Here is an 18,449-nt window from a genome sequence, read left to right as displayed (position 1 = left end):
CTGTACGGCCAGAATTGTCCCACGTTTGACTGCCGAAGCCGTCGTCTGGACTATGCCTGGAAGGACGGGCTGTCTCCTGTTAATCAGAATTGGATTAGAAAGGCTATCATACCTTACCACTTAGAATGATGAGCAGTGCCTCCTACGAAGCATCGATCAAATAATGTGCCTCTGTAAGTTTGTACTTAATTAGTCTAAATAGAGCCGTGTGCGTACATCAGCATGAAGTGTGCTTAATCTGTGATGAAAAGTGTCCGCTGTTTGCATCTTCAAGCAAAACAACAGCATATGAATAATTGATCCCAGAAAATAGTTGAGTAAATCTTTTAAATTTCTAGAATAAAATGCATAGTTTTTTGTTTTTATTTTTTCCCCAGTGAAATAACAATGACTAAATTAACCTCATTAAACAGTTGACAAATATCGAAAGAGTCTGCAACCTTTTTAATCCGAGGAGAAACTTTTGGCCCTCAGTCCAGCTAAATAAAATTTATTTAAAGCTACAAAAACTACATGACTTTTTGAGAGAAGACAGCTTATACATTTGGATAAATATCTACTATTGGAAACTTGTCATTTTTGAAGACCACCGTTTTATTTCTGTTTTAGATCTAAAAATAAGAAAAAACAAAAAGAGGATGCGTTGATTTTCTACAACAGGATGTTATTTGTGGAAACTTGTACAGATAAAGCACACAGTGTCTAACCTAATCACAAGAAAAATGGATCTAAAAACTCACTGGTAGTTTTAATGGCATAAGTGAGAAACTTAGGTCTTATAGGCCACCAAGAGCAGCAATTTAGTTTTTTCTTGTCCAACTTAAAGACATTTAATAGTTATTGAAAGGGCTAAACTAAGATCATAGCAGTGAGGAGATTGCAAAGAATATGTTAAACATTCTTTTGAACTCTGTTTATACATTACATCAAAAGGAATAACCCTATTCCAAGTTATTGTAAAAATTCAAGATCAGACTAAAGGTAAATAGGTAAATCAGGTAAATATAAACTGATAAAATAATGAAGGAACTAATTGCAGAATGCAGTTTTCCAATGATGAAAAACAAAGCCATTGTTTTATGCAGACCGTGACAGAATTGCCTCAACTGCTGTGTGCCCTTTGTGTGCGCATGCAATTATGTAATTTCACCCCCCTCCATACACTTATGTTGGTTTTGTTGGTAACTAATTATTCATAGTAGCGGAAGAAAAGTTGTGGCATTAAACGTTTGGGGGAAACTCAGCAGGCGCTCATGAACTATTCCCACTGCACTCCAAACCAGACAACCCATTCCTGCTCCACCAATGCCGATTTCCTGCCATCAAGTGAATCTCCACCCCACCGTAAGCTGGCGCCCTGGGACCCAGGCAGGCAACGTGACAACACCCACAGCCAACACCGGATGCATCACACACATTAGGCCAAACTTTCTGAACATACAGGAGAAAGCTGCAGAACCCCGCTACTCCAGCTGCTAAAAGCCGAGCAGGGGAACATCTCTATCTATGCTGACGAAAATTAATTCACCTCGGCAAGCAGACTGTTTGCAGCATCCAACAAAGTGTGGGACTTAAGCCAGTTCAGGCTGACTTAGCTGGCATTTTTCTTAACTCTTGGGGATATTCATAGACTCTGATGAGTGTCAGACTCTATGAGTGATTCTCTGATGTTTAGGTGGTCATTAAATTGAAACAAAGTTAAAAGAAAAAAATCCCAAGACTGCGATATGCGAGAGTGTAAATCACTGTCCCGATGCAATACTATACTGAAAGTTCCCCACGCTTCACTCCATTAAACACACACGTCTTGAGCCACACAAACACTTACATGACAGGATACGTTTTACAAGATGTGCTTTACACAATTTCTTCAGATGTGTAAAAAATGTTAGTTGCGCTACCATTGGTCGAAAGATTTAAAAAGAACACAGAACAGCAGTTCCATTGTTGTATTGTCAAGTATTTTTTTCCTCATTGAATGAGCTCATTAGCTGAGAGTATATATTTTTTTTACCCTCTAACTTCTTGCAATTATGCTTTAGAGCACAGCCAGTAGTAGATGACTGGATCTTAGTGTGTGAATGTGCATGGGGATTTGCTACGTCGGAGGGCTTTTGAGTTTTGAGGATTATCATGTGTGCACCGTGTTTGTAGGAATCGGCTTAATCTGACTCGCACCGCGAGTCTTGAACCTGACGACAAACCACTTGCACACATCCCTGGAACCTTCAGCGTAGAGAGCCAAGGTTGCATTTTGGCTCTTTTGATACTTGTGTGCAAGTGTCAAAAGAAGGCAATGGCTTTGCTTTACTTTTACCATGCCAATATCCAATGTTCTCAAGAACACAGATCAAATTTGACCCTTGGATGTACTGAATGTTGACTACTCTGCCTGCTAACAAAGGCACATACACTGACACATTGGCAGAAAAAGTCCAATTGCTTTTAAAACAAATTATTTCAAAAATAAAACATGCTTACCCTTTGTCTCTCCTTGGACAGACTTTGTTTGATGTTTTTACGCTGATTGGTGATCTTTTCCGTCCCGTCTCTGACCAGAGTCAGGTAGTAGCCACTGCCGAAACACTTCTTCAAGAAGAGCGAGGAGCCGCAGCATTGCATCTTTCCTTGAGAGATGATGGCTATGCGGTCTCCTAAGATGTCTGCCTCGTCCATGTGGTGTGTTGACAAAATAATGGTGCGACCTTAGGAGAACCACAATAGACATGTCTTTTAGATAACTGCTGAAAGATAAAATAAAAGGCAGGCTCCAAGTACAGCTTGTAAAAGTTATTCATGAGAATCCATACGAAGCGTTTTTGTGGACACGGTCTCCTAAAAAACGAGGTAGATATCAAAATCTGAATCCGCGTGTCGTCACTTATCTTCTTAGCGTCAATTTCACTGTGATCTATTTTTTTTCCTCGTGCCTTTGAGCGTGGTAACAAAGCAAACTGAAGAAAAGCGCGTGGGATGTGAAACTGGGACATAATTAAAATAACGATAAAGGCCTTCCACAGACTGCTTTCCAACATTTCTATAGGAAACAAATTTTACTCTAGCTCTTTTTTGTTTCCGGAGCTCTTTGATTCGAGCGGCATCAAACCGAAAGCATTTGCAGTGACAAAAACGGCATGAATCGCACGATTATTCACAGGTGTTCTAATCCTTTTACATCACGCTGGATCAGATAACACATATTAATTATCACATAGACCAGAAAGAGAGGGGGAAAAAAACGGCAGATTTGTAATGAAGTCACAGCGTGGTCCTGTCTCTGCTGTCTGCAGGAAAGCAGTATCAGAGAGAAATGGGTTCTTTGATCCAGTCATGTTTTTAAGTAGCAAACATTTAACCTGTTACCTCTATTACAATGAAAGATAGCTGCTTTGACATGGGTTTCTCAAGTGATGTGTTATTAAAGTCTAAATAAATTGCAATCACATGCTAGAGACACACCTTTGCTGTCAATGAATAAATAGTTTGCACATTTGTACAACCTCAAAGTTGGCCTGGTTAAACCCAGAAACCTTAACAGAAAAATTTGTGATTACGAACATAAAAATTCAGTTGTTTTTCCCCTTCTTTTGACAACAGAATCCCTGTAGAAATAAATAAAAAATAAATATAAGGCATATCTGTTGGAGATATACAGCAACTGCCCTCAATCCAGGCAGAAAGACAAATAGAGGATCCAGAGGTGTGTAGCCACTGGTTAGATTTACTCAGTTACATTTACTGAATAACTTTTAGAAAAGAAAAAGAAAATATTTCGTCTTGCCAACATTGATATTCTTTTCTTCTGCCTCCATCGCACGACCAAATATGCAAAATTACCCAATGGCATCACCCAGTGACTTCCATGACAGCCTATAGCTACTTTCTTTTCTGAGGAGTTGGCAACAATGAGCAAACTGCTATGAATACTTTCTGGATAGACTGTAGGTAACTTTTAGCTTTAGTGACTGCTAGCTTAGGAAGTTGTCAAAGTAGCTGCTAAGCGAAGTAGCCGTTAGGTTAAGTTGATGTCAGCTGAAATAGTCGTTAAGCCAAGTAGCAATTGTCTTGAACAGTTGTCAGTTTTGAGTAGTAGTTTGCTAAACTAAAAGCCACTGAAGCTTTTAGTTTAGGGAGCTGTTGCTAGTGTAACTGTTAGCTTAAGTGGCAATTAGCCATAGTACCCATTACATTAAATAGCTAATTAGTTTAAATTGCTAGCCATTAGCTTGACTTGACATATTTTCTAAACAATTTTCCATATAATGTTATTGCTGAAGGCTAATAAGTACCCCACTTAACCTCACTTTAGTAGAATCAAATTTTGCTTTTAATATATTTTATATTAAAGAGTAAATGTGATATGAAATAAGCCTAATAATTATTTAAAAAATATTTACAATTTTTCCTCCTGTGGTCACAGAAGTCAAGATTTTTGTGATGCTTTTCCTGCAGCATCTTCAGTTCTTGCCACCTACTGAGACACATCTTTACATGTGTAAGGTATAAGACATCAGCGTTCTAAATTTAGTACAAACAAGGGTTTTCACCCTTTCTGCACAAATGTTGAGGATGGTTTTTACTGCAAAGGGTCAGGCACGGTGCTGAGCATGGCTGTTTTTTGCACAAAGTTAAATTTGTATCCTCACACGTCACATTATCCCGGGGATAAGGACGCACTAAGAGGTCATTAACTGTGGCCCGTTGCAGCCATTTTGCTTGTCCAACTATTTCTACATGCCCTGTTTCTCTCTCTCTCTGTCTCTCTCTGTCTCTCCACGCCACTGGGTGCCCTGCCACCAGTCGAACTGCTTACTTTATCTCTTCACAGTAAAGCATTGTTGAATGATGTTTTGCCTTGCAAACTCAGCCTACTTTCTACATAAACTAAAATGAAACATCAAGGCTCTCAATCCAGTCAATTTAACGTACAGCAGGGAAACATTATGGTCTCAAAAAAGGGGACGGCTGAAGAGATTGCTTGTGGTTTAGTCTAACCGACTGGGCTCGTTTTTGCATGGGATGGTCAAACCTGGAAGATGAATGAGTGCGTGCGTGTAGAGAAAATCCGAAAAGTATCGAATCGTTTGCAAGTTGGAGGAAAAAATTAATTTGTTTGGACTGCAAATGGCTCTCAAAGGTATTTTGATTTATAGCAAGTTGCAGCAAATTAGAGCATCCAGTAATATATCAAGGATGTGTTCAGGTAAATTGCTGTTTTACATACTCTAAACACATACAGCAAAGCAGTCACCAAACTGTATTCTTTTATTTAGATTCCTTTCCTCTAAGTCAAGTGGAGACAAGCGGATTGCACAGGGGATGAGACAGGTGGGATGAAAACATGACGAGCTTTGGCTTTGTAATAAAGAAAAAGCAAACTCTATAACTGCTATTAGCACTTCAAGTCATAAACCTCTTAAGTTATTTCATCACAATGTGTATCCTCTCCATTGGCTTACAAGTCCTTGTGCTTATTATAAAAAGTTAACACATTTTAGACAGTATGGTTTGTAAAACTCATTCATGAGTGTGACGTAAGATGTTGTGTACTGTCATGGAAAATGTTTTATATGTCATTACTATGTTGTTTTTGGTCATTTTTTGGCTGTTGCATGAAAAAAGAACTGCTTCTATATTTTATCCCCTTTGTCTGCTAAACATTAATTTGCATTTGTGTGATAGTTGAACTATGTATGGTACATAAAACTCGTCGCAGTCCTAAAATAGTTGGTACAAGGGCTTAGTTAACATTTTCTTAGTCTCATCAAGTTTTCACTGCAAATGCAAAAACGTCCGATTTATTCAGAATTTATTTACATTAATTTTGACTGCCTTCATGTCATGTCTCGTATGTATGTTGTAATACTGCAATTGAATTTATACATTAAATTATGTGTATGCTACATATGCAGGAAAGCATTCCAACTCCTTGTTTCACCATAATCCCTTTCATTTTAATGGAATAAAAATAATTTGAGTATTCAATTCAATATTTAAGAAACTTGGGGATAATTCTAACAAGGGAACTAAGTCAAACCTAAATTAAGAACTTCCCTACATTGAGAGATATACTAATAAAACAGCATTTCAAAAGGTAATAAAAAAAGATACCATATTTTATATCTTTTGTTTTATATACATCTTTTTTAAACTGTGTTTTACCCTATTGAAAATCTTCATTGATTATATAATTTATTCTCAGGGCTTTATCTATTATGACTGGGCCAAATGAATAGTAGTCAACTTCCAGTGAAGGATAATGATCAAAAAGTCATAATTTTCTATTTCAATCACTTTCTAAAGTAATGTATTTTCTTCTTCTTTCTTTTTTTGTTTCCTCTTTTCTTTTTCTGTTTTTTTTTAATCCTCATGTGTACAAAACAAAGACAGAATATAAAGTTCGTGGAGACCTGTGAGTCAGGCACAGGAGTCAATAACTAAAGTTATAGGTTTCAGATGAATTAGTTTAGCTTACGCCGACATTTAAATTAAATATATAAAGGCTTACGAACATACAATCTATATTAAAAAAAGTACTTTATTTCCGGTAATTTTAACATAAAGGGTAAAGTGCCACCAAACAAATAAACCGCCACTCAGTTTAATAAAAGCTACACCCACTCTGAGGCAAAGTGGTCAACCTGTCCATGCGGAAAAAACCTCCACATTTAATAAGCTGTGATGAACTGTAATACTAACTCTAAGCTCATCCTTCAGTTTTTCACACAAATAGACTCCCTTGTAGCATTTTCCCCACATCCTTTGCCTAATGACAACCCTTCGTAAGACAGTGGCTCAAATAAAACCGGAGAGAAACAAAAAATGAGTCATTCCGAGCAGCCACAATGTGGGGGTTCTCATTAGAACCGAGTTATCTGCAAGCTAACGATTGGAGTAAAAAGGGTCTTGATTAGAGAGAGGCAGATGCTAATGACACAGTGAGGGCGGAATGTCACTCAGTGCACATTAAACATTTAGACATTTGGAGAGAAAATGTGCATGCTCTGCTTATAGTCTTCAGCAACCACAGTGTATATAAAGCCAGAGACTGACAGGCTGACTAATTCAGCAGACAATTAGGGAGTCCGTCAATAAAAGCTACTTGTCTTCTCTTCCGCTTCGACCCGTGTTTGTACAATTCAGTTTCTCTCCGTTTACAGTTGACTTTTTCCTGACAGCGGGGCTAAAAAGATACTTTTTAGGCCATTCTGAATGCCTGATTACTTTAATAGCCTACATCTTATATTGCTGTAGATTGAAAGGTTCAGTACAGGGGAAGATTTTTTTTATTAGTCTAAAACGGTTCAAGCGAGCTTTGAGCAATACATCTTGTTCAGTAAAAACAAAAGACTTCAAAACTGTATTTATTCCTGAATTCACACCTTGTTTGTACTTCAGCAGTAGTTCCCAAATCCCCCGGCGAGCGTAAGGGTCTACTCCTGCTGTCGGTTCATCCAGGATGACAATCTTTGAACCGCCAACAAAGGCTATTGCCACAGAGAGTTTTCGCTGCATGCCACCTGAAAAGCAATAAAGACAGGACATAGTTCTTAAAACGTTTTGAAAATTTTTTTGTTTTTTTTGCAAATGTCCAGTTTCTAAATCTGCTAAGAAGGTCTTGATCGCTGTCTTGACAGCTTTCCTGTGATCAACTGCTAGCCCTGTCACAATAACATATTTTGCTGAGCGACTGTCTAAAAAATTATTGCGATAAACGATAATATTGTTTCAAGACCTTCTGACGCTGATTTAATGGAAATGACTAATAATGCATGTGATTTCCTGCCATAGATAGATGCACTTTATTTTCAAAAGAACACATAACACTGGAGCTGATAAACTAAATAAACAAAACAACCAAAAACAAAAATAAAATGGATTCTCAGTCTCCATTAACAAAAAACGCACTTGAATAAAAAGTAAACAACATAAAGCCAAAGTGGAAATAAATACTGCATTCAACCAAAAGAGTGCAGATTATGAAGTATGTACTGTATTGCCCTTCAGTAATCACTAGATTTAAAGAGAAGACGGGCACATCTGACTACCTGACGCAGTAATTCACACTACACTATTTTTTGTCCCTATTTTCCCCTTACGATAATCTTAGAACGTTGGTCGCTGGTGATTTCGTAACCGATCATCCTGCAGTGTGTGGTGTGTTGGCCGCTCTGATCTAAATCAGGGGTTTTCCCTGACTGGGAGCTTAACAGCCTGTTGAATGTGACAGGCAGCCAATCAGAAAGGCGGATCCCAAACAGCTGACACAGCGCAACCAAAAATCCAGCAGACATTGGAGATGATATGTGGAAACAACATTAATATTTATTCAACATTTCGAGAAAGAATATAGAAATGACAAGGAGAGGAGTCGGAGCCAAATTGCTACCGCAGTTGATAAACCTGGTAGGCTTTCAGCGGTTCTTTGTTAACGTGACATAAATAGGTTATAATGATTTTCATTCAGTCAGGAGTTTACGCTGACTCTAGCCACATGCATCACAGGTAGATTGTAGTAAAGCATTGATTAATGCCTGATTTTAAAATTAGGTAACTGGACTTGTCGCCATTATTTTGTGCCCAGGTGGCTGGACACCACACGGCACTACGAACCCGATCGAACAGTTATACCAATATTTTCTGTAGGCTAATGTGTCTCTCAGGTTTTGAAAATGGGCCGACAACTCGTGTAGTGTGAGCTGGACATTACAATAAGGAAATAGGAAGGGAGCGTCAGTGGAGAGCACCGGAGTTGAGCCTTTATTCATTCAGTGTCATCAACAGAAAGAAAAAAAGGCAGGAAGAGACAATAAAGCCGATAATTAAAATGAGGTCGATAGGTTTAATTTATTGTGCGATTAATTGATTTATCGTTTATCGCGACAGGCCTATCAACTGGCTTATCTCAGTACGGATGGTGGGGTTATAGTCACTGACATAATTTTTTAAAACACACTATTATTACAAAATATAAAGTGGCGCCATCCAGAATTAATGAATACATGATTTATTTATTAATTTACTCAATATTTATGTTGGTGTGTAGTCATTTATTGGGTTTTATGTGCATGTCTTCACTGAAGAAAATTACTATTATTTGTGTGAACTTCACAATAATTCTTCTTGTCAAGTTTAGGTGGACATTGAATGTTTTTGGTTGCAACACGACAACATGTGAAAAGGCTCTGGGATTACAAATACTTTTTTAAAAAAAAGCACTGTTGTCACTGTCACTGTCAGCATTAAGTTTCAAATACAGACAATATTGGAAAGTGATTATAGAATAAATATGACGAGACGTTCGGCCATGTGCTTTATTGCCGTTTGTAAGCTGTGAAATGATTGATGGCCGGGACACAGATACACTTTCACAACAATAATTCTCCGCTCCTCTCTCTTAGCAGGCTCTTCAAAATGCATCCAGTGTGGCGCTAATGTAGTGGAAATGTCATCGTAGATCAACCTTGAAAGTCATATTTCAGTGATTTTGCTCACAAGCATTCCGTGACTTGGAACAATTTATCAAATAGGATCTGCTTGTCCCCCCCCCCAGACAATAAATTACAGAGCACAGGTACAGCGGCTGTAGAGGAGGAGATGCATGCAGGTAGCAAGAAAGGAAAGACTGACTTATAATTGGCATGTTTTCTTTATAAAAAAGATCATTCATACACTTAATTACTACACATATCAAGACTAAATTTATAGGTCAGCATAATGCCAATCAGATCATAAGCGATGTACAGCGAGCCTCACCTGAGAGGTTCTTAGCAAGATCCTTACGCTTGTGTGGTAAACCAACATCTTTAATCATCTGGTCCATCTCAGAGTCGACCTCACTGCGACTGAGTCCCTTCAACCTGGCGTAGAAGTAAATGTGCTCCTCCACAGTGAGTCTAGGAAAGTTTTAAAACAGCATGAGAGACCAGTTCAGCTAATGTGAGAAGGGGGACAAACGGCCTAAAGTAAAACTATCGTATTTCTGTCCGTTTAAATTTCCCTCCAGACATCTTTAGACCTGAATGAACATTTGAACTATGTCAGGGTTCCTACTGAAACCATTTTTTATGCCAAAATTCAATACTATTTCAGGCTTAGATATTTGGAGTTCCAGAAACTTTTTAGCAATAATACGGAAAAAAAAAAAAAAGCTTGCTAAATATGTATCATAGATAATTTGACAGAGGCATTTTACAGGAATCCTTTTCTAGTGATGGGAAGTTACCAAGGAAATTAATTGGGACCTGCTGTAATTGGGCTGTCACATTTGCATTAGGTACCAGAGTATCAGTTAGAGGCAAAGAACAAAGAAGTGAGACAAAGTAAAAATAAATAAATAAAAAAAGGTAACATATGGTGATCAGTAGAGGCAGTTTCAGGAGAGTCTTTTAGACGGTATTAATAAAGGTCAATGCATTTCAAAATAAATACTGAATAATTATGTGTTGCTGGGGAGCCTGAGTCATTACAAGGCCTAATTACATGGGAAAAATACATTGTCGCGCAAAGACCCACATACTTCCACTTTGTAATCCAAAGAGAGAGAATGACTAAGCCTCATTAATTCACTCACTCGTTAAATAGGACATTATGCTGCGGACACATTCCCAAATACTTCCTGATGCTGTCTATGTCGGTGCGGATGTCGTATCCGTGGATGAGGGCTGTGCCTGATGTCGGTGGGAACAGCCCAGTCAGAATTGACCTGTGAAAAGAAACAAAGGAAAAAGGCCAGAATTTATTTAAAAAAATAAATAAATAAATAAATAAATAATAATAATCAAGAAATAAATAAAAAAAATTACCCAAGCCATACAGTCAAGTTAATTTCAGAATGGCTTAACAACAAAAAATGATCGATATTTGGGAGAGATAAAAAACTGTTGACAAATGTGAAGAGGTGTGCGAGAGCGAGACAGACTACAAACCTGACTGAGTTACTTCACTTCAATAGGAATAGGCCAAAATTCTAGCAGGCTAGTGTGATCATCATGAAGGAAAATGGCCCAACACATTTTATGTCATGCAACTAACCACATCTGACATTAAATAAGTAAAAAAAAAAAAAAACTGTTTTCTTTCTTTAAAAGAATCATAACTCGTAAAATCAAGTTTTTTCCCCTATATCTAAAGATTTGTTTCTCAGTATAATATTTATCTTTGTCATAAGGTCCAGGCAAACTGTATCTGTTTAAACTCACAGTTTAAACTAAAACTGAATAAAACTTAAATACAGTTTTAGGGAGAGTTTAGAATCTCTTCTCCTGACTCACAAAAAAAATAAATAAATAAAAAAAATAAAAACATCAGCTATGAGATCCCATCTCCCTGATGAGGAGATATTGCCCTTAATAAAATCCACCGACACAGTGTTTTAGTATGTGACAGAGTCCTTACTCTGTCCTTCCTCTTATTGTTCCCTGTTAGGTTTCGTTCCAGTGGCTCAGAGCAGACGTCTTCCCTGCAGCCCTTAGTCCTGCACCGCTCGCTCTCTGTGTCACTCAGACTTTCTGGGCCACTGGATTTCATTTATTTTCTGTCATCCAAAACCCCAACCAACCTTTTTTCAGCCGTTTCCCAAGCAGCAATTAGATAACTCCCACTATCGCTTGTAATAGCTGACTCTTTCTGATGGATGTCTTCACAGTAAGATCTCCCTTTTTCAAAGCAGTAAACTCTGAATACATGCAGCTACAGTAAAGTCAGCAGTTTATGTTCAATTCGCACAAAGGTTGAACATAACCTTTGTGTCGGGAAAATACAAGAGGATTGAATAATATGCCTCACATTGTGGTTGTTTTTCCAGCTCCATTGTGGCCCAAAAACGATGTGATCTGATTCTCGTAGAAGTCCACGCTCAGCCCATCCACCGCCAGCTTCTTCCCGGTCTTGTAGATTTTGACGAGATTGCGAATCGACACCCCCGCTTTCACACTGGGAGGTGGTCTTTCAAAATATCCTTTATGAAAACACACATATGGCCCAACACAGGGAACCAAGGAAAATGCATTTAAAAAGAAAGGAAAAGAAAAAAAACTGGTTTTGAGCAAAACAAATTCTGAAAAGGCAAAAAAGTCACACAAAAAAAAAATAGAATAAATTTACATATATAAGAAAAATATATTGAAATTAAAGAAAAATATGATTAAAATTTATCATGTTTGCAGATTAATTGTTTAAAGGTGTAACATCTGCATCGATATAAATGCTTTTGCGTATTAATGTTTTGTGGGTTTTTTTTTTCATTTAACTTCGGTTCAAAACAAATCAAACTAAAATACAATATCAAAAAATGAATAACTTAGAATAAACAAAGTGAAGTAAAAGTGCTAAAGTGTTTACCACACCTGCATCAAAATTTACACCAATGTCTTTTTGAATACTATTGAAAAGTAAGAAAAAAAAACATGAGATAAATGAATAAATAAAAAACTACATAAGCAAAAAATTGGATATGTTTTAAAAAACTGAATTTTTGTTCAGACCAACGCTTTAAGAATAATGAAAACCATCAAAAATGTTTCTAATTATGAACTCAGAATATGCTAAACTCATATTCTGAGTTTAGCAAATTTCTGAGAGCCCATTTTGATCCATGAAACATGCACACATATGCACACGCCTGGACACAGAAAAGCTAAACAGAAAGTAACAGAAACTTGTTACTAGGAACGTTAATTGGAGTTTTTGCTTGTTTTCAGCAGTTTCGTTCACTTGAAACTCCCGCTTCCCCCTACCCCCTCGAAGCACAAAGCACCATTATCACCAGATGTGACAAATAAGGTGCTAATGTTTGTTCGCAACCCTTCTCTTCTCACCTCCAGGCCTCATCAGAACCATGTTTCCCCACGCGACATAAACATGCTGATGAGAGTATGATCAACAATTGCACACCAAGAAGTGAGAACTGAAAACGAAACGGGAGTTTACCGACGTCCGCCCCAGAGTCTGTCAGCAGATCGGGGCTGTTTTCAGCTACTGGTGTCATCCCACACCAGTAGGAGGAAGTGAACGGGAAGTACCACGGCTTAGGAATCCCATATTGACCTGCAATCAAACGAGAACAACGGTTGTCATATTTCCATACACGTTGGCTTAAAAATACACAATGCAGTCCAGGATATGCAAGGCATAAAATAGAAGCGGAGGAAGAAGGAATGATTCATTCGGTTCAGAAAAACATTGTTGCATAGACATTAATAAAATACAGAATTCTGTTCAAGAACAATAGATTATCGTTTGGCGAAGTGATGTTGAAACGGTCAACAAATGCTATTTGGGAAAAACTATGAAGGAGAAAACAAATTTCTATATCGCAAACTTAATCTTTTAATAGTTCATTACAGCATAAGTTTCTCCTGCGGAGTTTACATTTCCACTCACAGGCCTGAATTTTAAATTTGAAGTGAGAAAAATCTACTCTAATGACCCATTGAATCCAGAGTTACAACTAAGAAAGATGGATTGCTCTCCCCAAAACCTCATTTGAAAATGATTCTCATTAAAATTCGGAGCGTTTATTATCCTGTCCAAACTCAAGACGGTGAAACTGTTGCCACAGTGCACAAAAGTGCTTCTGTTAGAATCTCGTTTTGCTAACACAGGTTACCGTGGTCACTGAGCATCTCAGCTAACAAACACAACAGCTTAAATGCTATGTTAGCCTGCTGCTGCTCTTGAAAAAGCATAAAATCTCCACTCCTTGCACATTAGAACGGCTTTCATCAGCTTTCGACGTAACATTTGTACTATTTGTCATTTCTTCTCAAAAACTATGACGTAAAAACATTTTTAAAAAAAGCAGACAATAATGGACATATTTTAATAATTTGCTTCAGATCATTACCTGGGAAGACATTTTCAATGTACCAGGTTAGCACCCAGTATAAGACGGCATCGGCGAGCATCATGGCGATGGAGATGATGAAGGTGTACGGATCCCCCTCCTGGGGACTCCTCATAATGTTGTGCCACTGTATACCGACGCCTTGCTCCTCATATTTGGAAAAGTTCTCGCACCCGTAACCAAAGGCAACACACGACAGTAAACTCTGAAGATGGAAAAAAGCAAATAAAAAAAAGCAAGAACAACCATTTTTAGTTAAGCAAAATTCTTAACTACTCAGAAAAATATGCAAATGTTGCACAAAGTTCACCCTGCTCCTTTTCATCTGCGTGCTGAATATGTAATAGGGGCGAGCAGCTGGTTGTGTTAACATACTGTACTGTAAAGACGGAAACGGAGGAATCAGCTAAGCTTGGATCTGGAGTCTTGGGTGGATGCCTGGTGAGCGGTCCCAGCCAACAGAGCTTGGCTCACCAACCAACAAAAAAACAATAAATGTGTGCTTTTCCTTTTCATTTCTCAATGAAACTAGGAGATTACTAATAAGGGAGTGAGCTTTATGAGGAGACGTGCTGAGTTTTTTTTTTTTTTTCCCTTCTTAGAACAGCCAAATCCATTGCCTTTAAAGTATTCCCATCCATTGAAGTTTATCTCATTGTCTTTCACATAAAATCCTCATATAACGAAGTGACATTTCTGATTGGAAGGTGAGAAAAACACAAAGCTTTGCATAACTGAGAAATCGAAGGGTCGTGAGGCAGCTTCCATTTTTCTCGCAAAGTCTGACGTGCATTTTCTATTCAGCCTCTTGGTGGGTAGAAACCTTTTGCTGTGACTTCAGACTATGTCTTTACATGATTTTTAGGTTTTTGTCAGTTCTCTGGATCGAGGTAATGTGTGGACATTAATTTACAGCTCTTTCTACGGAGTCTTAATTGGTCTGTACTTTGAATAGGCCACTCTTGGTGGGTTGGTAATCATGCTATACTCTTAATTTTAAGATGGTAAACTGAACAGATGAGATGTTCAGAGGGATGTCGTTTCATAACCTAACCCTAATTTACACCTTTCCAAAACATTATCCCTGGTTCCTTGGTCTTCATGATACTGATGGTTCACTGAATAAATTTAAATCAAGGACCTTGTTGGACAATTGCATTTAAAATTAAACTAAATTACTCACAGGTGACCTATATTTAACAGATATGTTGATTTTATTTGAGTAATCGGTGGCTGAATGACAAGTTTAACAACCTTGTATCATTTCCATTTTACTTCACAATCACACAATTAGTTTGGATCAAGCACATAAAATCCTAACAAGATCGATGGAGGGTTGTGGTTGTAACATGACAGAATGTGGAAAAAGGTCACTACATTTGTGTGTTTCCAACACAAATCGTTTCAGGTTAACGAACTAAACGATTGCGCCGTAAAACGTCGAGCTCATGAAAAGAAATGGTTGGAAAAAACCCATCTTTAATTACCGAATTTAGGCGACGCCAATGATACTGCTGCCACCCGACAAGACGGACAGCCAAATCCATCTGCTGCAAACAAAAATCTGTCGGATTTTTCATACAGCGGGAAATTGCAAATGATGCTTTGCCCGCATGAGACATCATCTGCCATGGCCCCTCGTTCCACATTGCCATGTTGCCCGCCAGCTGTTTCATCACACCTCATTTGCTCGCAGCATTTATACTCCTGCACAAGTGTTTGCTGAAGCTTGAGAGACGAATCATCACGGATAGCCGAGGTTACACAACTACACAGAGACGGAGAGGGAGGACGAGCGAGAAAGCAGCTCTGTGGCCGACGCCAAACCTCGAGCCTGCCTGGCTCCTAACCCTGCTGGCAGCATCTTGCGCTGCCCTCCGCTGCCCATCTGCCAATCAGTCAACAGATGAGGGCTGACAGCGGGGCGAGGGGCTACCCATCCTTGACCTCTGTATGAACGGCTGACAAAACAACAAGAGCCCAATCCTTTTGGCTGTTGAGAAAAGGGCACAAGTTGGGAGGCAGACAAAACAAGCCCCCTCTTATTGAACACATGTCAAACCGGAGATTTAGACATCGCTCAGCTGGCTTTGGACAAAATCCATTGTTAAGAGGTAGCGTAATCAAGGTGGCTACTGTTTTTGTTCGTTTTTGACATTTATGACCGGTATTCCTGGAATGACAGGCAAAGAACCCCACAGGGATAAATACGTTTCTGTCTGAAAAAGTCTCCTTTACAAAGTGTTGTACCCATTCTTACTCTTATATGTGATCATTATTCCATCTCCAAGACGTTTCTAAGGTTGAACATTTTTGAGGCCGGAGCAGCAAAAAGCTACACTTCTCTCCAATCTTTGACAAATAACTGATTTTTCCCCCCTCAAGTGGAACCACCAAATATTACCATTTTTTTTTCTCATTTTAAATGAAGGAGCTAGTTATAGTGCATTGTAAAATAATTGATACTCCTTTTCACAAAAAGGCAGAACAGGTTCATGGATTTGCTTTCTCACATTTTGTCGCACTTCCCAACCTTGACCTTAACTCTAAGCCTCAATGCATGTTATTGGGATTGTAGATCAACACAAAATACATGAACAATAAGAAGAGAAAGGAAATTAATACAGCGCACACTCGGCATGCGGAGAGATTAGGAGTCACAAACTAGGCGAATAATTTGGAGATATGTTCCACAGAAAAATCAGTGAATAGGTGATTCCTTTAATAATGATCTGCAAATAAGCGGGGGGGTCCACTGCACATGTTTTCACTAAAATCTTTATGGAAAAAATATAGTTCGGGCACATTAAGTCAATATTTTGCAGTATGCAGAACTACAATTCCAAATCTTTTCTTGTGTGTCTCAACGGACTTAGATTTTTTTTTTTTTTAATTGTTTGAACAAAAAAGAGGGTCTAATAAAATTGATTTTGGCACAAATTCTTAATTCCTTTTAGGTCTGGACTTTGCCCCTGTTACATCTGGATTGTCTCGCTGTGAGACACGGCTCAAGGATGTTTATATTTTTTTTTTCTGTTCTATACATCCATGTTCCTGTTATCTCTGATTTCACTGCCTGGAATAATACATGCCCACCATATGATGTTGCCACCGCCAGCGGTGTGCAAACATTTTTTCACACAAACACCAATAATTTGAAGAATTATAGAAATGCTAAATTATAGTCCTACCCATGATGTTGTTTTGTTTTAATTTAATTTTTAACATTTGTTTTAGAGTTGTACTTATATGATGTGTGCAGCTACATGTGAATCCTAAACTGAACTCTCATTTCCACTTTGACTTTGTACTGTGTTTCAGAACAAATGCTGAAATAGCCTCAGCTCTACGTAACAGATTGCGAAAATAACCTTCTCTTTAAGACACTTCTTTCAACTGTAGATTCCAATGTGCCAGTGGAGTCGTGTAACTATTGCTTTCTGTCATAAAACCACAGATCAATTAATTGATTTCAAAGAAGAGCCTGAAAAGTTCCACTTTTTTTTTTTTGGGAAGCTTAGCAATTTTCAAGATTTTCCTGGACTTAATGGCTAATTGAAAATGTCTCTGGTTATCCAGCACACAAAGGAAGTTTAGCCCCTCTCCTATTTTCTATCTCATTAAAAAAGAAAGGAAATGGTCAAAGCACAGCAGAATTTTCCCTGTTTTACCTCTGTGCACTGCCTGAAGCTCTCCCTCCAGCACACAGGTGAATATTGTCTTTACAAAATGGAAAAAATTCATTCAGATTAAAAACCAAAGTATCAAGGCCGCTGTGTGTGTGAGTGAGTGTGTGTTAGGGGATGGGGTGTGTTGGCCTTGGAATGATGTGGTTTTATCTGAGCTGAATGAAAAAAATGGAAACTACACACACAGAGACCGGCACTCTGACAGAGAGAAAGAATAAATTGGATGGTGGTTTGTGTCATTACTGCAGTTCCAAACTTGGGGAGGAAATGGAAATGACCCTTTGGGGGTTTTTCCAAGACCTAATAAGGGTGTAAATCTAAACAGGAGTTAATTCTGTTTCCAACACTGAACAGCCAACTGTGGAGTTTAGAGACCGGTTCTAATGTGCCATTAAGTCTGTGCTGTAATAAAAGAAAACAGATGCTTTTGTTTGGAGCTGGGTATATTGAAATTCCTACATATTCCAGAACATTGACTGGGTAAGCCGAGGCCTTCAAAGGAAGCAGGCATGAATTTGGACACACCCAAGAAGACTGACAATCAGAGGAGCTACCAAGAGGCTCACGGTAACTCTGGAGGAAATGCAGGGAACTACAGCTCAGGTGTCAAAATCTGAGAACTGTTAGTTATGCCTATAACAGGTTTGTAATGAATGAGTGTCGAGAAAAGAAAGAATCGTTGAAACATACAGCCCTGTTTGCAGTTTTCCATGAGCCACAGGAGACACAGCAAAGTCAGAGACTTTGGATACTTTAAACCAAAGCAAATTCATGGTAGAGCAGTCTAGTCAAAGTTCAGACTTTAATGTTTGCATTTACAACATGGCAGAATGTTGTCCAGGGAAACATAAAAACAGTGCCCATAAAAACACCTGATGCAGCCTTTTTGAAGCAGGCAAAAAAATAAATAAAAC

The 18,449-nt window shown here is 38.3% G+C and overlaps 1 protein-coding gene across 1 annotated transcript in view; it reads right to left on the bottom strand.

Annotated features, from left to right (window-relative positions):
- LOC106944166 (ATP-binding cassette sub-family A member 1) overlaps window positions 1–18,449 on the bottom strand; it is a 194,754-nt gene that overhangs the window by 105,303 nt on the left and 71,002 nt on the right. Inside the window, exons 17-24 of the mRNA XM_015027397.1 lie at window positions 13,847–14,051; window positions 12,931–13,047; window positions 11,788–11,959; window positions 10,574–10,705; window positions 9,757–9,896; window positions 7,383–7,520; window positions 2,482–2,705; window positions 1–76 (exon numbers count right to left, since the gene is read on the bottom strand). Coding sequence (XP_014882883.1) covers window positions 1–76; window positions 2,482–2,705; window positions 7,383–7,520; window positions 9,757–9,896; window positions 10,574–10,705; window positions 11,788–11,959; window positions 12,931–13,047; window positions 13,847–14,051 — 1,204 coding nt within the window. The remainder of the gene's footprint in view (window positions 77–2,481; window positions 2,706–7,382; window positions 7,521–9,756; window positions 9,897–10,573; window positions 10,706–11,787; window positions 11,960–12,930; window positions 13,048–13,846; window positions 14,052–18,449) is intronic.

Source organism: Poecilia latipinna, unplaced genomic scaffold, assembly GCF_001443285.1.
Source record: "Poecilia latipinna isolate Pla-1442-1.1 unplaced genomic scaffold, P_latipinna-1.0 Scaffold102, whole genome shotgun sequence".
Lineage (NCBI taxonomy): Eukaryota > Metazoa > Chordata > Actinopteri > Cyprinodontiformes > Poeciliidae > Poecilia > Poecilia latipinna.
Note: the sequence above shows the minus strand (reverse complement) of the source record. Positions and strands in the feature narration are given on the sequence as shown.